General features: G+C 36.0%; 4 protein-coding genes across 6 annotated transcripts; 2 read left to right on the top strand and 2 right to left on the bottom strand.

Moving 5' to 3' along the window:
- Positions 1-115: 115 nt before the first annotated feature.
- LOC120258618 (pentatricopeptide repeat-containing protein At1g71060, mitochondrial-like) lies at positions 116-1,931 on the top strand (the record flags this gene model as incomplete). Its single annotated transcript, XM_039266077.1, is given in 2 exon segments — positions 116-1,330; positions 1,332-1,931. Coding segments are annotated over 2 exon segments (1,683 nt in total), but the record flags the coding sequence as incomplete, so codon positions are not given.
- Positions 1,932-2,135: 204 nt separating this feature from the next.
- LOC120258490 (putative clathrin assembly protein At2g01600) lies at positions 2,136-10,209 on the bottom strand. The gene is made up of 15 exons (XM_039265914.1): positions 9,983-10,209; positions 9,816-9,885; positions 9,600-9,697; positions 7,132-7,270; positions 6,900-7,027; positions 6,671-6,763; positions 6,531-6,581; positions 5,617-5,682; positions 5,450-5,515; positions 5,278-5,358; positions 5,105-5,185; positions 3,341-3,511; positions 3,190-3,265; positions 2,967-3,094; positions 2,136-2,729 (listed from the first exon to the last, which is right to left on the bottom strand). Exons 1-15 carry the CDS (start codon positions 10,070-10,072, stop codon positions 2,361-2,363), a joined length of 1,707 nt encoding a protein of 568 aa, XP_039121848.1. The 5' UTR covers positions 10,073-10,209; the 3' UTR covers positions 2,136-2,360.
- A 903-nt stretch (positions 10,210-11,112) lies between these two features.
- Positions 11,113-17,971, top strand: LOC120259293. Of its 2 annotated transcripts, none has more exons than XM_039266874.1 (8): positions 11,113-12,143; positions 13,429-13,755; positions 13,826-13,951; positions 14,606-14,687; positions 14,866-14,920; positions 17,085-17,158; positions 17,271-17,364; positions 17,590-17,971. In XM_039266874.1, the coding sequence occupies exons 1-6, from the start codon at positions 11,165-11,167 to the stop codon at positions 17,103-17,105; spliced, it is 1,590 nt and encodes a 529-aa protein (XP_039122808.1). In that variant the 5' UTR covers positions 11,113-11,164; the 3' UTR covers positions 17,106-17,158; positions 17,271-17,364; positions 17,590-17,971. The 2 variants fall into 2 exon arrangements, with proteins under 2 accessions (XP_039122808.1, XP_039122807.1); XM_039266873.1 differs by having other exon boundaries at positions 17,539-17,971.
- A 372-nt stretch (positions 17,972-18,343) lies between these two features.
- Positions 18,344-21,188, bottom strand: LOC120258171 (peptidyl-tRNA hydrolase, mitochondrial-like). 2 transcript variants are annotated; one of them, XM_039265525.1, is made up of 8 exons: positions 20,949-21,188; positions 20,335-20,432; positions 20,010-20,059; positions 19,873-19,923; positions 19,715-19,788; positions 19,129-19,187; positions 18,974-19,050; positions 18,344-18,892 (listed from the first exon to the last, which is right to left on the bottom strand). In XM_039265525.1, the coding sequence occupies exons 1-8, from the start codon at positions 21,170-21,172 to the stop codon at positions 18,776-18,778; spliced, it is 750 nt and encodes a 249-aa protein (XP_039121459.1). In that variant the 5' UTR covers positions 21,173-21,188; the 3' UTR covers positions 18,344-18,775. The 2 variants fall into 2 exon arrangements, with proteins under 2 accessions (XP_039121459.1, XP_039121460.1); XM_039265526.1 differs by lacking the exons at positions 20,335-20,432; positions 20,949-21,188 and having other exon boundaries at positions 20,018-20,069.
- Between the last annotated feature and the right edge of the window lie 6,694 nt (positions 21,189-27,882).

Below are 27,882 nucleotides of genomic sequence, written 5' to 3'. Positions count from 1 at the left end.
TAAGCGGTGGTTATGTACAGATAATTCCCATCCATATATGCCCGCCCCCACAGTAGAAAAAAACCCCTGTTTGATAGTCTTTGCTTCTCTGCACTTTCTTGTACAGCACCAATGAATCACTGCTTCATGTGTGCCCGTTTGCTATCCAAATCCACAAAACACTCTCTCAGCTTTGATTCCTCTTTATCATCACCATCCTCTCAAGCTCGGATCGTCCAGTTCGCCATCCAGCATACGCAAAGAGCCTTCTTGTGAGTGTCCGAGGTTTAGTCCCACTCTCGGATCACATTGCCCACCAACTGTTCGACGAAATGCCTCTGAAGCAAATAGATACAGGAAAGTTTGTCAAAAATCAATACATGGTGTGGCAAACACTGAGTTTTACGTTGGACATGCCACAGTCAATGAAACTCCAGCTTCTGACAGTCGGAGAGTCTCGGAAGATGCCGAAAAGATTTGTGTTTTGCTCTCAAACCAATCAAGCTCCATGGTCACATTTTGTCTGGATAAGTCTGGAGTGCAGGTATCTCCTCCGCTTGTGGTTGAGGTGCTGAAGAAACTAAGTAATGCAGGAATGCTGGCTCTGGCCTTCTTCCGTTGGGCTGAGACGCAGCCTGGTTTTAAACATACCACTGAGAGTTTTCATTGTCTTATTGAAGCACTTGGCAAGATCAAACAATTTAGATTGGTTTGGAGTTTGGTGGATTCTATGAGTGTTCTGCGTCTACTGACGAAAGAGACTTTCGGACTGATTGTTCGGAGATATGCCAGAGCTCGGAAGATTAAAGAAGCTATTGATGCTTTTGAGAGGATGGAGAAGTATGGTCTCAGTCCTGAATTATCTGATTATAATTGCTTGATTGATACTATTAGCAAATCAAAGCATGTTGCTGAAGCTCAGGAGATTTTTAATGACATGAAGAGGAGGAAGAGGTTCACTCCTGATCTCAAGACTTATACCATTCTTTTGGAAGCTTGGGGGAAAGACAGGGATTTGTCAGAGATGAATTCAGTTTATGCAGAGATGTTAGATGCTGGGTTTGAACCTGATGTTGTTACATATGGTATACTCATCAATGCTTTCTGCAAGTCGAATAAACACGATGAGGCCATTAAAATATTTCATGAGATGGAGATGAAGGGAATCAAACCAAGTCCTCACATTTATTGTTCTCTTATAAATGGATTAGGATCTGATGAGAGATTGAATGAAGCTCTGGCGTTTTTTGAGCTATCCAAAGCTAGAGGCTTTGCGCCTGAGTTACCGACATATAATGCAGTTGTTGGTGCTTACTGTTCTGTGCTGCAATTTGAGAATGCTTTCAGAGTTTGTGGATGATATGAAGAGTTTCAGTATTGGTCCGAATGCTCGAACTTATGAAATCATCCTGCATCATCTTATAAAAGCCAAGAAAACAGACGAGGCATATCATATTTTTCAGAAGATGAGTAGGGAGCCTGGTTGCGAGCCGGAGATCAATACATACAGCATGATGGTTAGTATGTTCTGTACCAATGAAAGAGTTGACATGGCCTTGAAAGTATGGAAACAAATGAATGAGAGAGGAATCCTTCCTTGCATGCATATGTTTTCATCGCTGATCAATGGACTGTGTGTCGAGAACAGACTCGACGAGGCTTGCAGATACTTTCAGGAGATGCTGGATAAAGGTATTAGGCCTCCAGGTCAGTTGTATGGGAATCTAAAAGAAGCTCTTATCGATGGAGGAAAACGCGATGTAGCTATAAGTATGGGTTTGAAGCTTGATAGGTTGAGGAAGATGCCATTGTTTGGTTAAGGAAATCCCATGCTTGATATTAGTTCATGGTGAACTTGTTCTTATGATTAATGACTATGAGATTGTGGTTGATATAGCTTCTCTGTTTTGTCATTGTGATGAAGTAAGAAATTAAAAAGGAAAACATTTTCATTTGGAGGTGCAGGTGATCTAAGTTTCAAATTGCAGACACATGAACAAAAGAACTATTGTGATAAAATAAGGAAACAGCTATATAAAAATAATCTAGAGTACAAACTCCTTGTCATAAAAGTAATTACAGAAATGAAGTTTTAAAAGCATGAGTGATCTGGAAAAATTACCCTTCCACTTATAAATACAGATTGACTCGAGCCCTAATTAAAATCACAAGCAGAACAACTGAATGGGTATTTAATATTGCTTTTTCACAGTGCCTGTGGACTGCTACCACAGCATACAAAAACCATGCACTACAAATTTGTACCGTAACTTAAGTCCATATACATTGATATAACCTCATATAAGAAATCACAGCCATGATGGGAGTGCAAACATGCTCCACAAATGACACTGAAAAATTGTATATGAAGCACAACTAAGTTACAGAAGTTGAGGATTTCCGAAAGGATTTGTTTGTTGATGAGGATTGTAAGCACCAAATGTTCCGAGTCCCGTATCACCAAAGGGATTAGATGCTATTGGGGTGATTGGTGCCGGATGATGCATGGGCTGCATAAAGGGATTTGGCTGCGGCATCATGGACCATTGTTGTTGTTGTTGTTGTTGCTGCTGCTGCTGAGCCATAGCAGCCATTTGAACAGCAGGTGGGGCGGCAATTTGGTTTGACATAGCAAACGGATCAGGTGCAAGGAAAGGGTTTGGAGCTGTTGTTCCATAGTAATTGTTCTGCTGTCTATAAGCGGCATCATCATATAGACTGTCCAATGTAAGTTTGTCGAATCCCCCTGCCTGCAGGCATAGAATAGACATCACCTTGAGTTAAAAAATAAATAAAAAAAATCAAGATTTGACCATAACATTTCAAGATTAGAACCTAAACAGGAAAAAGCCTAACACAATTGCACAGATAATATAATGATCTCAACCCACACCACACTAAAATTAAAAAAAAAATGCCTTGATTAAAGAAGCAAAGTCAATGCAGAAGAAAGAAAACTGAATCAGTTCTGAAGCGAAAGAACCAACCAATTTGCTTTCAACAGGTGGTGGGTCACTGCTGCTTGGCGTAACTAGAGCAAGTTCCCATCCTGATGGATCAAATTCCTTGTTTTGCATCGTACCAGAACCATTCAAATTTGTAGAACCATCTGAGACTGAGAATGAAATAGTTTAACATTTACCAGTGTCAATGCAAATTATGTAAATATGAAGTAATTAAGTATTAGTAAGAGAAATTTGAAAGACATACCAGATGGAATTATTGCAAGAGCTAATGCATTGCTTTCCTCAATTTCTGATGCATCAGGAACTGAGCTATTCAATCCCTGCACAATCATATTAGGATGGCATTAAGGTGGATGTGGAGATAAAGATGATCAAATCTTTTGCACAAGGCCTACCAGTAGATCATCAGTTTCAGCCCTAGGAATAGGATCAGCCACAGGAATCGGAGATGCAACTTCAATATCAGAAGACATCGCCTTGGGCTCCTCAATGGATGGTTCTGCAATCTCAGCAGATTCAGTAACTTCTTCTGGTTTGTAAGTCAAAAGGAGCCTTTCTGGGAAATCCTGGTTGAAAATTTTACATTCAAAAGATATCTTGTCATGATAGGGATCAAAGTGCACATCACTAATAAAATTCCGAAGAATATAAGACAGCAACCTCAACTAGAAACTATGGGAAAGTAGGACTATTTTCATCAAAATCCAATTGCTGGATCATTTTTGAGATGTTTCTATGATATCGTAAGGTACAGAGAAACTGCTTCAATTTTTTTATTTGTGGAGAAATCATGCATAGTAAAAGATTCTCACAGACCATTGCCTTTACTAGTACCTCATCATTTGTCATATCTCCAATCACAAAAATGTAAACACATATATCCCAAACAGCAAACACCTTTGCCTCCTTTCTTATATCTCGAAACATGCCAGTGTCTAAACAAAGACAAAAGCTATGCCATAAAATACAAAACAGGTTCTTCAAGATGCACCCACTTTTATAACATTTCCTCTCTCTATCATTCCAACAGAACAGAATCACCTCCAGAGACCATTCCCTTCCATCTTATCCACATCTGACAATAAAGACAGTACTCTATAGACCACAATATCCAACTCAAATTCAAATTGGACACCATCATCTAGTTCCAACAACAGCTGAATTACGTTGTCTTAGGTAGTGTTTGGTTGGATGTAATTCTAAATGCAGTGGATTTCTACTTACAATGTAACTGGAAATACTTCGCTTTCAAAATACAGTGCAGTCAAATCTTGTGTTTGGTTGGATGTAACTGGAATTACTGTATTATAAGATTTTATGTTTGTTTGGAAGGATTTGTAAATCTGAAATTGGAAAACATGTGTATAAGTGTATGTATATGTCTGTGTATATGCATATATGCATATATATACATATATGTATATGAGTATATATACATGTATAAGTATAAGTATATGTGTATATTTGTGTGTATATACATATATACTTATATATATATATATATCTATATATGTGTATTTATATATATGTAAACATACTATATATAGGTATATCTAGGGAATGTATATACATACATGTATGTATATATAAATATATGTATGTATATTTATATGTATACATATACGTGTATGTGTATATATGTATATGTATAGATTTTTGTATATGTATATATATATACATATGCATATATACTGGTTTTGAACTCCCGGGATTTGGTTTTACGGTCATTTTGGCCGTAAACCAAAATCCCTTAATAATGTGATTTCAAAAACACATGAAAAATGAAATACATCAAAACAAACACCGGATTTTAAAAAGATAAGGGATTTGGAGTTACATGTAACTCCAAATCCCTTGAAACAAACACTACCTTAGTGGAAAAGGCTGGTACATTCACCTTTTCTCCTATATGGTTGGAAACCACTGTTTACTATGATATTAAGCTAGAAAAAGAATAGATAAGTCTGAATCAAAAGAAGAGTACAGGGAAAGGCTTTCAATATGTTACACATTCAAGCCAGATTCCAGCTACAATTTAGATTTTCTGCATACTCATGATCATATTATATTTATAAGTAGAGAGGGTAGTTATTAAATCAAAAGTACATGTTTGGAATATAATTTAAAGAAAAAACAATTCTTTAAATCAAGAAACAAACCAGTGGTTCTTTAAGCGTGGAAACCATTCGAGGAGCTTCTCTTATATATTCTTCCATCGTTGCAAGAAATGATTGTGGAGGCTAAATTGGAAAAGAAGAAATAGATGATGTCAGCCAGAATTGAAGACTTGATAGAATAAGCGATGCACTCTAAAGAATTTGAGATTTAGTACCTCTCTTAAATTAGGGAACTGAAAATTCCTAGCTAGTTCTAATCCTCGGCAAACTTCATAAAAATCAGAAAGGCTCCCAGCCTGTGAGAAGTGAGAACAGAAGTTAAAATAATCACCAAGGAGGAGTGCTATCCAAAAATAAGAACTAGCAGTTCCTGGTGCATCAATATACCTGTTGGCCGGCCCCTTTGTATATTTCAAGCGCCTTGATGGCCTCATGTCTTGGCATCTCAAAGAACTGCAATGAGGCAGAAATAACAATCGATAGGAAGGAACATAGGGGGCCTCATAGGTCAACTATGCTAATAAAGGGTCATGATAATGATGAATATCTAGTACCTTGTCTACAAGGTTGATGATGCCATCATTAATAGCACAATAAATTTTAAAGCTTTCTTTCAATACCTACACACAGGCAATCAGGTTATAAGCTGCCAAAAGAAAGAATAAAATACTATAGTCACAATTAATGATAATTTGATCTCACAATAGAATGAAAAAAATACTCATCCTTGAAAATATCTTTAAGTACTAGGTTAAAATATCTTAATGTACTAGGTTAAACTTAATAATGTTGTCTCACTAGCTCACTATCTCATAATAGAGATGGCAGATCAATCACAAGGAGAGTTATAAAGTAATAACTGATGCAACCCATTATCATTCTTAGTTTCTTCTATTCGTGCTTGTGCCAGAGTCCTGGAAGTAGCAGTAAGACATTGCCAAGATTCTATGTTGAAGAACATTCTCCAGATGAAGTCATACAAATTAATTGATGCACACTCCCTGAAGAAAAGCATATATGATTTTTGTTTAATGTGTAGTTCTGTCTTACACTTACTTGAACACAGCTCTATCAATTAAGAAAAATTTGCTTTGGGTAACAGAATGAAAAAACAGGGGTCTTCTTGCCTATCAATCAGAGGTCTAAATTCTAGCCCTTATCTATCAACCCTGGACTAAATTTTTAGAATTTAAATCGGTCAATTGGATAAAGGTGCCAAGCTTGGCAGTACCAGTGTAATATTAAGTTTTGCTTATACTTTAAAGTTATGCAAGAAATGCAAAAGGGAATGGTCCACCAGTTTCTGATAACTATAAAATTAGAAAAATTGCAGCTGTGGTAATCATTAATGTTATATGAATGCCTTCTTTAGGCAAACTAATTATATATTTACAGATTTATAAGCAGAGTTTCAAGTCAAGAATTAAGCAGAAACAAAATATATGCGATTGAAAGTTTAGTAGCTTACCAAAGCTAAAGCATATTGTATTACATAATTGCTAATTGCACCTCCTTCTGGCTGCAATCAAATCAGACAAGGGTATGATTACTTGAAAATGATAAGTGGTAGGAATGAAACTGATGTTCCTAAAGGTTGTAGTAATTTACATGGCATCCAATAAGACGAAATAGTAATCGCTGTAAAGCAGGCAACTGCTCTAACAATTCCTCAGAATCCAGTTCCCTTGTTCTACTGTGGCCCTGTGTCAATGCAGCGGCTTTGTTAACCAAAACGGGCTTTATTTGTAATGCTGACACTAATTTTGTCACTTTAAATATGCAAATGCCAAAAACGAGAAAGAAGAGACATAATAAATGGGAATCATTATTCAAACACCTTTTCAGTGCCTTGATTGGGCTTTGCCAATCGCTCAGCTTCGACATCATACTTCAAAACTCTGAAACTCTCCAATCTTTCCTCCAAAAACAAAGCATAAGTGCGAACCCATGCTGAGCAATCCCATGCTGCAGAAATAATTATCTTAAGTGAGAAAGAAACTCCATTCTGAGAAAAAGGACTATGATTAGGTCCTCTTCAAAATGATTTAGGCAAGTGATGATGAGTTAACCAATCGGGCTAGAATCATCCTTAAAGTTTGACAATTGAAGAATACGCCCCCTCTGAGAGAAATTTAGAAGCTCTTCGCGAAATGTAGGATCACCCTCCCTTAGGGTCCTGTGAATGACTATTAGTGTTTTCAATGCTACCTGTGGTGGATGAAAGAAAACAAATCAGTAATTGTAATACAGTAACTGTTTCTCACTCAGCATGTTCTCAAGATAAAAAGAAATTGTAAGATTAGAAGATACTTTTGTGATGTATGTTCAAGATAACAAACAAGGAAAAACAAAGAAAATTTACAAATAAAATTAAGACAATATAGCTAAAGAATTGGCACTTTTAGCATTGCCAAAGCAATTATTACTGTTTGGTTACCTCTTTTCATGCATTTTTGTGCTTGCTCTCTCTGGAATTCATATGTAATAAGTTGCAAGTGATGAAAAAAATGATTGATCAATTCCATACAAAGAAAAATTAGTTAACTATCTCAGGCAATAAAGTTAAATAAAAGGATTTTAAATCCAATTTTTTAACTCGAAAACAGAAGGCATCATATTGTAATTTAGCACCGCTACATATAGAACAAAAAGAGATGAATTTGCCAAGAGGACACTGTCACACAGTTTCCCATAAAGAATGGAAATTCCCAATTGCACTTTTACCACTAAACTATACCTGCCACAATAAGCAGTGAGATTCTTCCTTATAATGAACCTTGTTTCAAGAAATTAAGGAAATAATAAATCAGGGAATAAGAAATATAACTATATGCAGTAAAAGAAAGTGTCTCGTGATTGTCAATATCACAATATGGCTTCTCATCAACTATCAATGCAGGGTGTTCTTCAAATGAGCTTCACTGCTGAAGATAAAGATGTTATTGGTTGTGAACCCAAAACCAGGCAGGATACCTCAGCCAATTTCTGTCCACATTCTCACATTTATTCCTCATAATAAGGAAAAACACATAGCTAGAGCTTGCTGCAGGTGAGGCTTAGTTAGGGCATAGCAATGATGAGATGGGAGTTTCACCCTAGAACATGACTGAAGATCTGATTGTTGCTGCTTTGAAGTAATGGACCAAATAATTTGAGAGATAACAAACTAAAGTTCATATAAGTGGTGGAGAGAAAGAAGTGTTTAGCGGAATTCCACTAAACTGTGGAACACTTAGTCCATGGTTAGCGTGAACACGAAGCATGGAATTAATTTTCTAACCTGTTACACAAAAGTGCAGCTGCCTACGTTATATTTCATCTAAATCATGCATAATGTTCATTGAAGAGTATGCCTTCACCAGACAAGGCACCCGTAAAGGACAACTTCTGTTTAAGAAACCATAATAAGAGCTGGCAATTACAGGCAGTATAATCCACAACTCCAACTATGTGTACCTCACTCTATTCTCTGTCAGGAATCTCATACTGCTAGAACTTGCAATAGGTGAAGTTCAGTTTGCATATCAGACAGATCAGGATATAGAAGTTTAGTCCTCGAATGTGCAAGCAGATTTGACTGTTGCCCCCTAGTGTAATGGAGCAAACAGTGTGTGCAACAAGAAACAAAATTGAAAAAATGTGGAAAAGAGAAAGAAGGTGCCAATAGAATTTCACTATACCATGGATAGATGAAGTTTGCTGTTAAAAATAACACATGATATGGATTCAATTTTATGATTTATAAAGTGTAGCAGTGCACCTTATCTTTCACACGAATCATCCATAATATTCGACGTGGAAAAATATCTTCATCAGCAAAGGCTGCCGTAAAGGGCAATGTTTGTTGGACTAATCATAATGAAACACAACCAACACATTGGTGACGAAAACGACAGTCACCACCATCACATACTTCACTGATAATTGTCTAAGATTCCTCTTTGAATGGGTTAGTCACCAAAAAACTTCAATCAAGTAATAAATTTTGAGTATTATTTATGATACTGAAAGTGACCATTGTCTTATCTCTATTTATGATAGTGGTTGCTAACATACAATCAAACTTGCTTCAATAATAGTAAATTTTTTTCACCTCCATAGTTCATTGTTTGAAATACTACCGTACAAGGCTCCCACTTATTACCACATCAAGAACATTGTCAGTTAGATGAGAGTCCTCCATCATACCACCTTCCCGCTTGAAACAAAAGGTTTTGTAAATAAGAGAACACATAACTTTAAATACATGAGATTAGCAAAACCAGACCAAGACACTGTATCAACCAATCGACCCCACAGTTAGGTTTCACAGGCAATTCCTAAAGCCTAGAGAAAAAAAGATGCAATTTTATTTTCAGACCAAAAAAGAAGGGTGGAATAGAAAAGACATCATCCAAAACCACCACACGTTATCAAACAATCCATATTATTTTTTCTTCAGCGTGAAAAAGCCATGATCTTGATATGAAGAACTAAAACTCAATAACATGCTCAAAAGGAACAGATCTAACGAGTGCAAGTGAGCAGGAGTGAATACCGTCCAATTATGAGTCTTTCCCAAGCGTCGAGCGAGAGCATGTATACAATAAGCGACATCAGCACGCGGGCGAGTGATCGAGGTAGCCGCCAAGATCTCTGCGTAGGACAGCCACGAACACGTTAATACTCCCGTTTCCGGTGCTTATCACACCAAAATCAAAACATAGAAAACAATACAAGATCCAAAAAGAAAAAGAACTCATAATAATCGTACTCCTGATATGCCTCTCCTTGGGCGGGCGCTCGACGTGATTCGTGGCTTTCACGATGGCAACATCCAAATCCTCAATTACAAAGAGAGATACAAATAAAGACGAATTAGGTCAGATCTATAAAGATTGCGATTGTAAACAAACAGTGGATGGATTGATTGACAAATACCCTAAAATCGCTATTGAGATTGGCGAGCCCGACGGTAGTGGAGTCCTTGAGAGCGCCGTAAGCCTTTCGGAGGCTCTTGATGGTTGCCATGTGCCCCTCTCTCTCCGCTTAGCACTCCCACACGTCCACCTACTCTGTGACTTCGCTGAGGTCTTCTCTCTTCCTCACCTCCTCCGCCTTCTTCGTCTCTTCTCTATTTTTCTCGATCTTTTTGTTCGAGAATAATGGCGTTTGCCTCGCCTTTCGGCTATTGATACCAGTCCACCAAGCCACCAGCTTGGGGCCCCTGAAGCACGTGATAGTCACGTGATCATGACCATACATGCCGCCAGTGCCGTATTTGTTGAAAATTCCTCAATGGTCCTAGAAACATTATAAAATTACAATTTCGTAATGTCCACGCTTGCTTTTCGATCCACTTGCTTGCTATTATCAGACATGAACCATTTTTAGTGGTTTATATCTGAGACATTTTAGGCTTAAAAAGCACACAAGAAGTCCACGGTTATTAGATTAATTTAAAACATTATATATATATTGAGTATTTTTTTAAATGATTAAATTTGATTAATGGAAAGATTGTTTTTCAATACTTTAGCAATGAATTTGGACCAGCTAGTTGACCAAAGAATAAATACAAATATTGAAAATGCTATTAGCCTACAAATATAAAGATTAATTATCAAAATTAAAAATTTAGAGCTAAATGTAAACACAGGATAAACCGTATCATTAACAAATTAATTAAAAACTAGAATAACATAACATAATAGTAAAGGTTTTTTACTTACATAACATTAAATAAAAAAATATTTATATATTTTTAAAATTATTTAAATATTATATAACCAGTCAGTGTGAAGTGCAGAGCAAACTCAAAAAATATTTGTGCATCTTACATAAAATTTAGAGTTTAATCTTAATTTTTTTTAAATAAAAATTTTATGAAAAAAAATGTTGGTATCAACATGTCAAGAGAGACTGTGATTTATATTTTTATTATAGTAAATAAAATAATTATAAAAGTTAAATATTACTTATTATCCACTGAAATTTATCTTTAAAAAACCAAAATATAAAATAATGTAGATTAAAAAAAAAAAAAAGGAGCTGCTCTTCCGGCCAATCATAAGATAGAAGAGAGTTCATTCGCTTTATGGATCATCGATCATCATCGTTGGCATGAGTAGCAGCGGCGACGGTGGTGGTGGTTATGCTGCTGCTGCGGGCTTCCAAGCTCGACCTCCTTCCCAAATCTCAGCCCTGTTCTTCTTCGTCTCCGTTCTCCTCCTCTTCTTCTATCTCTTCTCTCCTATTCGAGCCTCACTCCAGCTCCCTTGCCCTCATGCTCTCCGACTCCACCTTCCTCATCTTCCCCTCCTTCTCGCCTTACCCCTCCACTCCCATACTGTCGCGTCCCTCCCCACCGTCGTTCCTCCGATCTCTACCGCCGCTTGCTTCCTCCGCCTCCTCCCCAACCCTAGTTCCGATCCTGGCCATGTCCTCTTCGTCTCTGCGTCTCCGCACTCTGCTGGCTCCGGGATCCTCCTCCGTGCTTGGATTCTCCTCCGCCGCCTAGCCTCCGCTGACTTTTTCGCCCCCGCCCGCCTTACCTTCAGGCAAGATCGTGCCAAATCCGCCATCGCACTCGATCTCCCACATGGGCTCGCTGTGCGTCTGGTCGGCTCCGTCAACGTTCTTGTCCTGCACTCGCTCGCCGCTAACAAGATCTGGGTTTTGGGCGGGAAAATAGTGGGGCAGGACGGTGATGGGCAAAACGAGGTGGTTCTTAACAAGTGTGCTGTCATCGATTGTGTCCGGCCAATTTACTCCGTCGAGATCGCCATGGGGTTTCTGCTACTTGGTGAGGTGGATGGTGCTAGGGTCTTCCCGCTGAGGTCCCTCATCAAGGGTAGAAGGGTTGTAAAACACAAGGGTTTGGAGACGAGAAGGATGGCTGGAGCTCAAGCCCCAGACTTGCCTGCGGTTTCATTGAAGAAGAGTCTCCCTAACGGGATGACAAATCATGCTATGATCAGCACTTTCTCTACTTCTTCCAGTGCATTTTCTGATGTTCGGGTTGTTTGTTGCAATGGCAATAGGGATGGTGGTATGGATGCGGGCATGGGGAAAATGGATGATGCAGAGGGTGCTTCTCTCTGTAAGTCTTGTCTACAGTACCACTCTACCTCTTTGGTTTGCTCTTACTATCTATAATGCTCGTTGAAGCTATGCATGTTGGTCATATGGTATTGCATCCATTATCAATAACCTTAGTTAATCGTGACATACATACTCTGTGTTTGAGGCATTGGAAAACTTTGTGCTTTGGAAATTTGAAATCTGTCATTAGGGTATGTTGCTACCCACCTCCATCAATTGATTTACAACTTTCCGTCATCCTGATTTTATTCCTTTCTTGTTCAGCAAAAACTCTGGATCAATGTAGTTTCATCTTTAGTCTGGAAGACATACTAGTTTCAAGGCAATCTTTTTTGTAGGTCGATATCATTACTTGGCTCTGCATGAAGTTTCTCCTACTAATCATTATGTTGACACCATTGTCATGATGCATAGTTGCTCAAATTGATCTCCTCTGCAATGTGACCATCATCATCATCATCTACTCCTGCCAACCATAAACAATTGGTGTCCCTTTTATGATAGTCAAAGTTTAAGTTTAACTTGGAAGACAAAAGAAAAAATTGGCTATGAACTTGACTGCAAAACACCTGTCTTTTCATCAAGCTTTGGCTTGTAGAATGTGGCCTATTAGCATTATTGAGAGGATGTTTTTAATGGCCTTCTGTCAAAGATGGCTTCTTGTTTTTGGAATATTTATCTGCTATTAGACTGCTGCATCACATTAATATCATCCAACACCTTTTCTTCTTATACAATTTTACTAATGATGGTTTCAAATAGCCAACATGGAGTATGGGATGATGGCGGCAGGTAATGACCTATGAGGTTGTTTGTCATTGTGAGTGTTGAGGCTGCTGACAGTGTAGAGGAATAACTGTGATTGGCTGGGGAAGGGTTTTGATCACAGCTATTATCTGTACTTGCTTTTCATCCATCATTTTACTGTAGACAGTTTTATATGATTGAATCTTGTTCATTGGTGAACTGGTTATCAAAATGTAATATTAATCACTAGGTATTAGGCTTTTCCAACTACAGGTTATGCATTTGATTTGAATTTTCTGAGGTGGTTGTTTTTAATGTTGAAATCAATAATCATTGCTATAGTTCTCAGGGAGGTTCTCAGATAGGCTACTGTTTGTACACTTAACATCCTTTTCCATCCGATAATCTTGTTCTGCATATTTTCCAGAAAGATTGGCAAATTCCATTTGTTTATAACTGTCAGTGTTCAACTTTGAATTTATACCTTGTGCTCGATCTTGATTTCTCTTTGATTTTTTTTCCAATCTTATTTGCAGGTAAATTTCAAACTGCAAAACTGAGGCAGGATTCTGGTGAGTTTGGCTCATTTTTTGTGTGTATCAGGTGCATAAAGGATCACCCTTCTGAAAGTGGCACAGGAGCTCTTGCATCCCTGAAAGCAGTTTCCATCCATGGTTTAAATAAGAAAAAGTTTCTGATCTTGGATTCAGAGGGATATTTACATCTCATTGATCTTCATAGCACCATTACATCATTAGAAGCAAATGTTAAATTTACCATGAACCCAAAAGATACGTATGTAACGCGTTTTGAGCATACCATGAAAGTGCAAATGCTGGCTGTTCCACCTGATCTTTCTACAAGTATGCCCTTTTGAACATATCAAAGGATTCTGTTTAAGTGGCTTATTAGCCTATTTTATCAATGTTGCAGGAAAGCAAGTTGTCTGGCTATCAGATGGTAGATACTCTGTGCATATGATGTCTGTGGGTGATCTAGAATATCCTATGAGTGTCAACAATGAAGATGAAAACAAGGAAAAGACAATGCATATGGCTGGTTGTTACTCATCTAAATCTTTTCCTTTAACAGATCATGTCATGGAAGCAAAAAAAGAAACTGTTTTTTGTAGCCATATTTGGAAGATGACATGGAAACAACAGTGACATTAACAACATACTAGTTTAGTTCTTTTATGAAGTTGCTTCTGGAATTTCATTTCATTTCATTATTGTCTGTGTAAGTTTTATGGTCGGTTGTTAGTATTGTGCCAATGTTCTAAGAGTTTTATCATTGGGCAAGGCAACATTGTGCTAGAAGTGGGCTTTTAGCGAAAGCCAAAGCTAGTTAACATATTGGATAGCGTAACTAACATATTTCTAGTTTTACACATCTTGGAACAACCGATGTAAACTTGCTCAAACTAAAAACTGTTTAAGTGAACAGGAAAGGCAATAAGTTGTATATTGCAAAAGCATTGCTATTTAGGGTACAAAATTCTAGGAAACAGAAACTAATATGTACCTTCAATTACACAATAACATGTATCGGGTAAAATAATTGATGGAGCTGTTGTATTAATAGTTTTGCCTCTTGATCAAAAATATTGCTGCTTACACCATTATGTCTCCCATTATGAGTGCATGTGCATTGTTAGTTTACCTGATAGTTTTCATCTGCTAATGCAAACTAATCCCTCATTCTTTTTTCCAGTAATACAAGCAATATTTACTGGGGAAAAGATTCAGAAAAATTGTACCTCTCGCTGCAGATTCCATTCTGATTCTTTGTCAAGGCAAGTTATATGTCTCTCTTTTCAAAATTATCAGCCCAACTTCCATATCTCTCTTCAAAATTTTCTCCTTTCCTTAAAATGATCTGTGGTTTAGTCACCTTAATAACGTGTTTCAATTTCTTTTCGTTTCTATATGTGTCATCTTGGCTGACTATTTTTTATTATCTTTTAATTGTAGGAAACATCTTTGTATATGCTGTCCTTTGAAGTTGGTGATCATTTCTTATGTGATGGTATGCTAATGCTTACTGCTATCAAATTTTATGAGTATATTTTCAGCTTGTGAGTAGTTTGAACCTTAATTTATCTTTATTTTTGTAAGCCAATGTGCTTTATTCGGTGGTTTTGATTTAGACTTCATAATTGATTTCATGAATTTGTCCAGGTAATAATCATTGTTGTGTTCTCTCATTCCAAGGAAACAATTTGGCTTGGTATGCATTGTTTAGGATGTAGTTCTCAAAAATAGTCGACCAATTACTAGCTGGACATTAGATTCAGGACATATGGTTGCTGCTCATCCATTAATATCTGACACATGTGGAAAGAACCTGCATATTATCATTAGCTGTCATATTAGGCAAAACTTTGTTAAGTTGAGCCCTATTTGCTTCTATCAATAAGAAACTGCTATTGGTATAAATATCAACATTGTTCTTCTTTCATCTAATTTCAAAAGTGACATTTTTCCTATATGATGACATCATGTATTATTTTCTACACAATTAAGAACCTTTGCTCTGTCTCAATTTTTGTTGGCAAATTATTAGGTCCTGCCTGATATTGCACCAATTGTTACTGTTCTGATGGATGTCTGACAATCATTAAATTAGCCTAGCCTTTAATTTGACATGGCTTTAAATGTCAAGTAATCAAACTAATTTCCCTTTTCTGCTTTCACTTACAAGCATTTATATAGATCTTGAGTATGTTAAAACATCATGGAGTTTTTTGGTTCAAAAAAGATAAGCATTTTACATCATAGGCCCGTCACAACATATTTAGCCCATTGTAAAATCTAACTTTGAAGTTACCTGTGGCCCTTAAAGCTTGTGCCATTATGTTCTTTGGCCACCTTAAACTACACAAATTTGTTTGTTTTTGGCCTTTTTCATCCGATGTGGGTGCACATGGTATGCCATGTGACCATATTCAAAACAGACAAATTTATGCAATTCAAGGCCCTAAACGAGCATCTTCTTTCATATTTTAACTTATTTTATTTTTAAAATTTGTACTTTAGAGGTTATAACAGACAATGTCCCAAATTTTAAGGTCCTTTTTTGGCTTTAATCCAAAATCCTACAACAGTTAGCATTGCATTAAGATCTTCATTTATTAAACCTGCACTCACCACTTGCGGATGGAAGCATAAGACCATAACGTAATAATGGAAGTTTAAAAATGCCATGCCACTATCTTGAATGCTTTCGATTGGTTGTAGTTTGATCATGTTATAAGATCTGGTTGAAACTGGCCAGGTTGAACTTGTATTGCTTCTGCTTATTCATTTGTGCCCTTAATTATAACAAATATGATCTATTCTTTCTGGGCTTTGAATTGACTAGATTTGATAAGGTACATGTTGAATTCTGTAATAGATGCCATGCTATTGCATTAGCACATCTTCCATATTAAACCTTGGCGCACCGCTTATGGATTAAAGCTTAACAGTGTAACGTAATAATTGAAGTTTAAAAGTGCTACAATCTTGAATGCTTGCTATAGATTGTAGTTTGATCAGATTATGAGACCTGGCTCAAATTGACTGTCTTGTACTTGATTTGCCTCTACTCACTCATCTGTGTCCTTATATTCAACAAATATGATCTATTATGTTGCTGGGTTTTGAACTGACCAGATTTTACAAGTAATAAGCTACATGTTGAAATTTGAAATGTCTCTCCTAAGATCCTCAAATTTTGAGGATTTTGGCTTTGTTTATCTCCTTTCACACTTTATTTTTTTGTTTGGTTTTTATTTTCAGTCTTCCATTTTTTTTTAATTATCATGTTTTTTCTTATCTTTTTGAACACCAGAATTTTATTTTATCTATGCTTTAGTTTCTAAAATTAATTCTTCCTTATCTTTCTATATTTTAAATACTTAGTGTTTGATAGGAAGATACTTTAATTTGAATGTAATATAATTTAAATCCTTTTTGTTTGAAGTTGTAGAATGTTACCTGTATGCTCAATCACGTGGTGTGATTCACCTGTCTCTGTATGTATATATATATATACACCCACAATGTCCACGGTTGCTTTCCATTACCTGAATATTTCAGATACCCAGTAGCATTGTCTCACCAATACTGATCTATTGACAGCATTTATATTTCTTCATTTCCGCTTTATTTTTAATATTATTTACCCTCCATCTGTTTGACGTGTGAAGGAAAATGTTGTGCTTGGCTGAACACATACTGTTGGCATCAACATGCCGTCTTTGATTGCATATGTTCAAGCAGGGTGAGTCTGATACAATTTGTTTTATGGTCAACTTTAATTGTGCCATTTTGTACTTGTACCTTATACTGAAGCCGAATGATGGCTGACTTCTGTTCTCTTCAATCTTTTACAGTCTATGCCAACATGAAGAGCATCTTATTCACCTGTGTAGGAAGTCATGAGCAACATATATCTTATATCCAAAAAGGCCCACCAGATGATGAAAGGTATTACTGCTCTTTACCCTTGCTCATGTATAACTAACTACAGGTGGTTGTTTTGAGAATATAATTGTCACGCAAAGCCAGGCCTGCCTGTTTTATGTTTTTCATTGTACAGTTATATTTCTTTTGGGTGTAAAAGAAAGCTGACTGACATTTGTAACATCGTCATTTGGTTAGAGCTATTCCAGGTGAAATTCCATTAAGTGAATGCGCCATGATCATTGGCAGGAACTACTTGTTTGCAATTGGCTTGCCTGACTTGAGAAGATGCTGTTTGATCCTCCATGTGGTTATTGTATGATATTGGTTCAAATCTGCACCCAGTCAGATAGTTACATTTGGAGAATCAAATCACTTTCTGGTTGAAGAACTTCGGTATGAGGCGCTTGACTCGTCTTGGTCAGGGAAATGGTGAAAGTCAAGCCAATCATTAAACATGCTTTCCTTGCTCATGTTGTTCTAAACTTTCTTATGTGGAAAACTACCACACTAGCACTCTTCTTCCACCACTTGTACTTTTAATATATGGTATTAATTTTGTCCATGATGACTTTTTCTTTTTTTGTTTTTTTTAATTTTTGAGTTGAAATGTATTACTATAACAGCAGAATTGACTGGTTGTTGGCATTATTTTAGGATTATTTCCTGCAATTATCCATCACCAAGGAACAGAAGTTTCCTTTCTGTTGCTTCTGGGGCCGGAGATCTGGTTTTTAGTAAGAGTTTTTGCTTTAACTAATTAATAATCCATTTTTGTGTAAATGGGAGTAGAGAATGTTTAAGAAATTCAAATGTTAGCCATGAAATTATATTGAACACCAATTAAGACGCTTTTTCCTTTGTGCAAACAACAAACTATGTGTACACACATAAAAACCACCTCAGAGACATACCAAATCACTCCGAAATAAATCTAGAAATTGACAGGTGAACCATAAAATTCATCAAGGAAGAAAACAATCCATGCAGTGCACCATGAAACTCAAGAATTCGGAGTTCCATCAAAATACATTCATGAGGAAGTACTTCACATAATCAAGTACAAATATGTCATTATTACTTCGATAATCAATCTTAACCATACATGCGGGGCAACATGTAGCTCAGGAATTCCGAGTATGATCATAAAACATTCATGAGGAAGTACTTCACATAATCAAGTAAAAATATGTCATTATTACTTCAACAATCAATCTTTTAAGCTCTGCCAAAGAAACAAAGCCAATGCACCACATGCTTCACCGGCAGCGGCGGCAATCATCATCTTGGAAGTAGCACGTTTTAAAATATATAGGTTGTTGTCTGCCACTGGAAAATCAATCGTATAAATCACCAAACGATTAGTCTATCATTTCATCTGAAACTCTGTAAAAACTATGGCTAATCTTTCCCCAAATAGTTCTGACAAAGCATATCATCTGTTCATGAGCTCTGATGGTTGTGAGCTGTTAACAAAGGTTGCACTTTTATTTAATCCTTCAAGAAGAAGAATCCTTATTGCCTCAAGTCCTCTTTGGAGAGCGAAATCCAACTGCAACCACAAGAGCAAAAGATATACAGAAGGTGCTGGAAAATGCAGACTGTACCAAACATCTAAAGATGAGAAAGGCACCTCTTCCCGTTCCTTTTTGTTGAAGGGTCGAAGAACAAAACTAGCTGGATCCATTTTCCCTGGGGGCCGTCCAATGCCTTTGAGAAATTTCATTAAAAAAATGTTACTTCAGCAATTTGTATCGGTGGAGGTAACAAACTGTCTTATATTCTCACCTATTCTTAGACGTGGAAAATCTCGAGATCCTTTCAAATGGTTGATCACACTCTTCATCCTGTTGAAGAATTCCCAACATGATTGTTCATAAAATCAAATGGCCACAATGTTAGCAATTTGCTACAAGCTCTACAAGTTGCTTAGCAACAAAATTTTTAAAAGCATGCGCCAGTGAGACAGGCGCTAAACTTGATTTCAATGATTGTCTAGTTAAGTACATCTAAACATACTTACTTGCAAAATCTTGATAGGATGGTTAAAAATAATAAAAATAACATATTTTCCTTAGTATTTAATACAAAAAAGAACACATGATTCACAAGTTATTTCATTTATAATATTCTTGAGTCATATTCAAGTTCATTTGAGAAGATAACGTCTGTTTCTCCACCATTTGAGAAAGACACTACACTATCTGATGTTATCTCACAAGATTTATCAATGATCTTGTTCCAAAAGAGAGTGTGAGTGTGACTGGTTTGACTCTTGATCTAGTATTCATAAAATTAATTCTGATATAAAATACTGAAACACATTATTAACAAATGTGGAAATTCAAAAAAATGAGATGGCTCAAAGACATACCCATTGTGGCCCCCATGTCCACCCTTAGGCAGTAAGCGTAATTTTGCAAAAGGCAAATCAAGATCATCATACATCTGCAGATAGAAAGCCACCATGCCAGAAATAATAACTACCAACTTTACAAAAATAAAATGAACAATAAGGGAGAGATACCATACCAGGACTACTTGATTAAGCGGAACATGGAAATATGAAACAATTGATCCAACCTACAACATGAAATCATATTTATATCAGAACTTAAATAAAAGGGTGCTGACACTAGAGGTAGATTAGTAAGATATGTGGGACTTACAGACTCACCACTTGCATTCATAAAAGTTTGTGGTTTAGCAAGCATAACGGGGCATCACCAATGAAGCCTACACAAATAAGCACAACAAATTCTACAAATAAGCTAATATAAAACACCCTATATGTAGTTTATTATGTTTATATGATCAATAATGTGAAAATCAAAGCATGCCAACACACTTCATTTAAAACCAAAAACTTTTTGTTCCACATAGAATTAGTGCGGCCAAGTAATGTTGGAAAAAGAATATATCATTCAAATAAGATCTTGAGTGTGCTACACCTACAACTCTGAATGGAGTCTCAAGAGAAAGAAACTAAAATGCAGAAGCAAGATAAGACCTTTTTCCAAACAATGCTTTTGAAGCGTATGGTGCTCACAGATATCCCTTCAGCTTCAGCTATGGCATCTATCATCTCAAAAACCAACCTGAAGTATATCCATTGAAACAATAGAAAGAAAAAAATGTATACAGGTTAGCTACTCTAAAAATGGAAACGCTGGAAATACTGTCATAATAACATAACCCATTATTACCAACATCCTAAAGCCTATATTTTTATCCTGAAGACAAATATCTGAACCATCCATCCAGATCTCTAACCAAGAAATTCCAAATAACACAACGTGGGAGTTGTAGACAAGGATTTCTCTAAAAATTTAAGTTGTAATTGTCATGATAAAGAGGCCAATTGAATGTATTATCTTAAAAAGATTGCAACTTTCTAAGACTAAGAGAACAATAGGAATGACATTATTGAAGAATTATTTAACAAAAACATTGTTTGAGTTCAGAACTAATGCTCTTCTCACAATCCTAATACAACTCAACCCACCAAATAATTTCATGCTTGAATTTCCAATTCTTGAAAAACAGAAAGAGCGCAATCAACTAAATGATTCTAATATTTCTAGCACAAATCCGAAAGATAAGAATATCTCACATTATGGCGAGTCCCGGTATACATCTTGCCAGGATTCCCAAGGCCTACGAGCAACCATGGCTTGGATTTGGACTGATCGCTGGTGGAGGATGAAGCGGAGGCGCTGAGCGGTGGCGAGAGGAGCATGAGCTTAGTCCCACGGCCGAAGCTGCGCAAATTATGAGCTGAAGGCAATGGAGATCGAAGCCCGTTCAGCAACGACGACGCCCCCAGCATCATCCTTCTCTTCTCTCCTTATTAAATCCTATAAAAAGAAAAAAGAAACACGGAAGGGGCTGACGATCATGTTTTTGATAAAACCCTTGACTTATTTAATTTTTCAAAAAACTCCTTAGATTTCATTTATATGTATATATATAATTAATTCCTTGAAAGGCTTGAAATAATAATATAATAATAATAAGACATTTGAATAAAAACAATAAAAACGTGAGGACAGGGCCAGGTCCAGTGGCCCAATTGGGCTTGAATAATCGGCACGTGCCTCTTCTACCGCTTTGAAATGAATATAATATAAGCCATTCAAAAATTTAAGTACTATGAAAAATTTTTCCCATCAACCGACATAAAAAAAAAAAATATATATCACTATTGTATAATCAACAAGTAATTCATCTTCAATATAAATGTATTTGTAGATTTCCATGAATAGAAAATAAGTAAAGAAGAAAACATAAAAAGAAAAGAAAAGAAATTGTACTGATCACCGTCAATTACACTGAGCCTTCTTTACTTGCTTCTTATCTTTCTTCTTCACACTCAAAATACATAAATGGAGGGGGTATTTATAGGCTTACAAGGGTTAAATGAAGGATCAGGATTGATTCGATCCGACTGTCCAAAATACCCTGGAAGGTGGAATAGTAACAGTACTAGCGATTGCTTTAATAGACATCCATTATTTATAATATTCATAATACTCCCCTTTGGATGTCTACGACTAAAGGATATGTCTCGTTAAAATTAAACATTGCTAGAAAAAACCCAGTGGGATAAAAACCCAAGCAAGGGAAAAGAGTATAGTATACTTTATATTTTGAGGGTCACTGCCTCATTAAAAACCTTGCCTCGAAAAAACACTTTGGGATAAAAACCGCTGCAAAAGGAAAAAAACTACAGTCTCCCCCTCAAATAAATAACTTTAATTTATTTCTGGAGTACTTACATCCTTGAGTCTTCTCATCCCGATTTTATGTATAAGTCTTTGGTAAATGCACTTGGGAAGTTATTTTGTGAATAGATCTACTTGATTATCATTAGATTGAATCTTTTGAACTTCTGTAACGCCTTCTTTTTGGAGGTCATGAGTGTAGAAAAATTTTGGTGATATATGCTTCGTTTTATCACCTTTAATATAACCTCCTTTGTATCTAAGAAATACAAACACTATTGTCTTCATAAATTCATCGTAGCATTTGTTGTAGCAGGTTGGTAATTTGCATGATAATTTGTATATGACCAATCATAGATCGCAACTACCGGCATTCTCGACTTGCTTCATGTAGAGCTAGAATTTCGAGATGATTTGATGAAGTAGTGTAAGAGTTTGTTTTGTAGAACACCATGAGATAGTTGTACTATTATAACAAAAATACATATCCGATCCCGAGATCGCCCTTTTTGAGGATCGACGGATACCCAAAGATCAACAAAGCTCGTGAGGTTGGATGTAAAGATTCTTGTGAATAAAAATAAGCCTAGATTTGTAGTTCCTCGTAAATAATATAGCACATCTTTTACTCCCTTTCTAGTGTCTTCGTGTCGGGTGTAGAGAGCAGTATCTTGCTAGAAAATTCTACCGCAAAAGCTATATCCGGTCTTCAGTATTATTCGATGGTATATTAATGCACCAATTGCACTTAGATATGGAGTTTCGAACCAAGAATGATCTCTCCTTCTTGGTGGGACGAAATGGATATTTTTGTATATCAAGTGTCCGAACTAACCATCAGTGTACTCAATGGATAAGCATTCTCCATATTGAATCTCTTTAGCACCTTTTTTGTATAGGTTGATTGATGCACAAATATTCCCGTGGGTAAGTGCTCGATTTGTATCTCATAATTTCATTATTTTTATTTCTTTTTCTCACGAACACCCATTCATAACAGACTGGTTTTATCCCTTCTAGTGTTGGCATTATCGGCCCAAAATACCTCACGTTTTGATAGGAATTTAGCTCGACTGGATAGTTTCTTTCCATTTTGGTCAATCATTTTTTTGTCGACATTCATCAATAGATCGTGGGTCCGGATCATTATCAGTATTTATTCTATATTTGTAGCAACATTGTAGATGAATATATCATTTATTTTGGTCTCATGCTGATTCATTCTTTGACCATCATCTACATAGCAAATTGAATTTTCAATATTTTCAGAAATATCATTCCCCGTTGATTCTTCATTAACTTGTTTAGAGGGTTTTATAATTGTCTCTCTCTTTTTACATGTGAGATCCCTTTCTTTATTTTTCTGCTTCTTTTTTCTGGGAGTTGAATCTTTGGCGCCAATTAGTCTTCCACATTTTTGTCGATCGTTTATTTTCTACTTGATTTTCTTTCAATGGAGTCTTAGGAATCTCAATTCTTGCGAGGGAGTATCGGGGTGGTATATATGATTTCGATACCATTTTTAATATCGTTGAATGCATCGAGTATTTCATTTTACAATATTTTGTAATTTAATGATCCTTTTGAACTTCAAGTTCACATTCGTTAGTCGCGAGGATCATATGTATGTAATTGTGATGCATTCCAATCAATTTCTTTTGGCTTGTTTTGAGTAATCATTTCTCCCCCTAATAAAGGAACACGATTCATCAAAATGGCAATCGCAAATTTTTGCAGATAAATACATCTCTTATTAATGGCTCTAAATATTGTATAATTGAAGGATAATCATAACCAACATACATACCAAATCTGCGTTAGTGGACCTATTTTTTTATGCGATTTGGTGTTGCTATTAGACATATACTACACAACCAAATATTCTCATATGTGAAATATCGATTTTTACCCATAACAAGTTGGTGTGGTGAATATGAATTACATGCAATTGGTCGGATCCAGTATTAAAAAGTCTGCAGACATGCAAAAATAGCATGACCCGATACACTTGTAGGTAATTTTGTCCTTAATAATATTGGACGAGCAATAATCTAGAGTCTTTTAATTAATGACTCTGCTAACCCATTTTGGGTATGTACACGAACCATCTGTATGCTTTCAACATGTATTCCAACTGCCATACTGATAATCATAAAAATAATTTTGATAAAAATTCATCGAGCATTATCGAGACGAATTGTCTTTATGGGATAATCCCGAAAAATTGTGTTTTAAGCCCCGATAATTTGTGCCATAGTCTTGCAAAGACTACATTTCATGTAGACAAAAGTGAAACGTGGGACCATCTAGTCGATGCATCAATTAAAACCATAAAATACCTAAATAGTCCGCATGATGGATATATTAGTCCATATATATATATCTCCTTGTATTCTTTCTAAAAATTTAGGAGATTCACCAGATCCTATAGTTGTCGAAGGTTTGGTTATTAGCTTTTCCCATTGAGCATCGTCGAACATGTATATATCATTATTTGTTAGGATTTTATAATCATTCGATTGGGTGTCATGAGAACTAGTAATAATCCCGGCAGCAACATAATAGCACCGAGGGATGTCAAGTCTTTTTATGCCATATTTTAAATATCTACGGGTCGATTAACCTTCCGGGTTAATACCGTATGTGATTCCACACTTTGATACGTGTAAAATATAATTCTGAAGATATATAGGGAAAGCTTTCAAGTACATGTTTTTTTGGTATGAAAATAATTCAGTGTAATATGAAGATATTCTTTTCCTTCCTTATTAACCGTCTCTAAATGATATCCATTGAAACGTATATCTTTAAAACTTAGAAGGTTCCTCAATCAATAATGATATAAAATATATTTTTCTTATTGATAATGATATAAAAATATGTTTTTCTTTATCAAAATAGTATGCGTTGTCCCGCAATCAATAATGCATTCATCATCAGCCATATTTGTAATACCCTGAACCTTTGGATAATTACTGGAAAAATATATTTAGGGTATTACTACAATTCCAATAAAATTTTTTTGTACAAAGTAATCTTGTTGAGAAACCCCAAGTGGAAAGAATAAGGACCTAAGTGTAAAAGTTTTTAAAAAATTTTGGGTTAAAGAATAAATGAAAAGGATGGACATGAAATGTTTATGGAAACCGAGGACTGAAAGATAAGATGGAAGGGATCTTTTTGAAATGTTGTGTTATAATCCAGGGACCATTGGATAATTTTAAAGGACTTTTTAGAATATTATTTCATAATTCAAGGACCATTTTGGGAGTTTTTCAGGGACTGTTTTGTAAGAAATTATGTTTTCGAGAACTAAAAAGTGAATTTCGGTGAAGAGTTAATTGAGAGAAAAATCTAGAAACTGTGTTGTTTCATCTTCTTCACCACCATTTCTTTACTGATGAACCCGAGAGTTATGAAGAAATGGGAGAAATTAGAGGTTTTTAAAGAAAAAACTTGGAGATCGTAGGAGGAGCTCATGGGAGTGGTTACTTGCTTGGTAAGGGTTTCTTTGGTGTAGTTTTTGTTTAATGTTTGTGTATGTTTGGATGTATATATATATTGTGGATTTGATGAATAAAATGATATATTTGAGTAGAAATAATCATGGTTTGTTGTTGATTGATTTGTTTAATGTTTTCTATCGTAGTACATCTTGTAATCGAGATTAGGGTTTGGTTTGATTAATTAAGTTGATGATTATGATGATTAAGGTGTTAATGATGATGGTTGGATTGGAATTGGTTGGGTTTAGCCAAATTGATTTGGTTGAGTTGAATTGAATTGATTGAGTTGAGTTTGATTTGGTTTAACCAAGTTCGATTTTAATTGAATTGGAATTGGGTTTGGATGAGAATTGAATTGGTTGTGTTTAATTGAATTGACCTGGTCTGGGTTTGATCAAATCAAGTTGAGTATGGTTGGACTTGAATGGTTTGGTTGAATTAAATTGGTTGAAGTTGATTTGGGTTTGGTTTCTGGATGTTGGGACTATAGGGGTTTTGGAGCCGAACCAAGTTGGTTCAACAGAATTTGTATAAGAATTAAGTTGGTTCAAGGCTAGTGGGTTTAATTAAACCTGGTTCAGTGAATTTGAGTTTGGTTCAGTTGAAATTGAGGTTGGTTCAAGTTGGTTCAGAATGGTCCTAGCTCAAAATTGAGTTGGACTTAAGGTACGATTGGAGACCAATTTGATTATGCACAGTCGGTTTGAGCCGATTGGAGTGAGTGGGCCCAATTAGAGAGTCGGGTTATTGCTTTCATGTATTTTACGTTGGGTTCAATTATGTTTTTAGTTGTCATAATTGTTTATTTATTTTATTATGTTATCCTATTAGAGTGTTGATTAGGTTTGGGAGGGAGTTCCGAGTCTAGCAAGAAACCCTAGGGACACCAGGAGTGAATTGGTAGTGGCTATTATTTTAAATAAATAAATTATTATTATTATTTTGAAATAATTGTTTAATGGCTAGTATTTTTGGAAATAAATGTTTAAAGTACTTCATTTTTATCATGTTTAATTGCGTATAAGGTCGAAAATATACTTATATTTATTTTTCCTACGATGTGCCATGATAACCGTATTGATACATCGGTTTTGTATAATTATACGTGATTTGTGAATAGTGGAAATACATGTATACTGTGATTTTAATTATTCAATTCATGTATTTATTTTTTTGGATGGAGTACATATCTTTGCTTTTGATTTGGAATGATTTGTGAAATCGTAGTGTGCGTATTAAAATGTTTTTACCGACAATATTTGTGGAATTGATTTTTCATTCCTGGTATAGAAATGGTATCATGGATCTTTACTGGTATTATGCATGGTTATACTTTTGGCATTGACTTTGTGGAAAATAATGTTTATTTCCGTGTTGTGAATACTTGTCCTGGAAAAGGATCATGTGTTATGATTTATCGGATGGTATTATTACATGTGATTTACTTGATGGTTTTGATGGTGACGGGCTAAGCCGACTCTGCGATAGTGGGTCCCCACGGGCCCGACCTTTAGAGGTGGGCGTGGTGGACTTGAGTATTGATTTCTACGAGGGCCGAGTTCGGGTGGGAGGCGAGCCACGACCTGGATATTCATCGGATAGCCGAGGGTCGCCAACCGGTGAACAGGTGGGTCAGCGATGGGGACATGAGTTCCTTGACGGCTCTGAACCTCAGCCCATGCCACTGCGAAGGTTTAGAGAGTTTTCTACACCATGTTATCTTTGAGTGAGTGTTGGGTATTGCTTTTATTTTTGAATTTGAAATTTATGTTATTTTTGAATTATGATGAGGAGTCTCTCACAAAATTTGTGTTTTCTGAGAAAATCAAATTGATGTTGATCTATGTTGAATTTATGTTTCAAAAGTTCTTTAAAAATGTATTTTGCTAGAATTCTGGTATTTTGGAAAAGTTGGAAAATTATTTGAGAAGTTGGTATTTATATACTTTATATATACTGTATTTAAGTATTTAAAATTATTAAGCCACTACCAGTCAGCTGAATGTCTTTGTAGGCTGCGGGAGCGAGGACCCTAGATCGCTCGATCGAGTATAGAGCTAGTCGAGGGTTGAGTCCGGACTGCAGTGGGTCCCCTCTCTTTATTTCTTGTCATAGTGTTGTGATCTTGTAGCGGTTGTACCTGCAAATTTGAGTAATTATATTTGTTGTATTTATGTATTTTGAACACTGTAGTTGGTGTAAACCGTAAATTGTGATTTGCAAATCGATTTGATTTCGAGAGGTGTCAGGTTTCAGTTAAAAGGGAATTTTTAACCGATGGGTGCCACATTTACCTCGATAGAAGGGGGTGG

This window comes from Dioscorea cayenensis, chromosome 4, assembly GCF_009730915.1.
Source record: "Dioscorea cayenensis subsp. rotundata cultivar TDr96_F1 chromosome 4, TDr96_F1_v2_PseudoChromosome.rev07_lg8_w22 25.fasta, whole genome shotgun sequence".
Lineage (NCBI taxonomy): Eukaryota > Viridiplantae > Streptophyta > Magnoliopsida > Dioscoreales > Dioscoreaceae > Dioscorea > Dioscorea cayenensis.
This window is presented reverse-complemented; position numbering and strand designations above follow the sequence as displayed.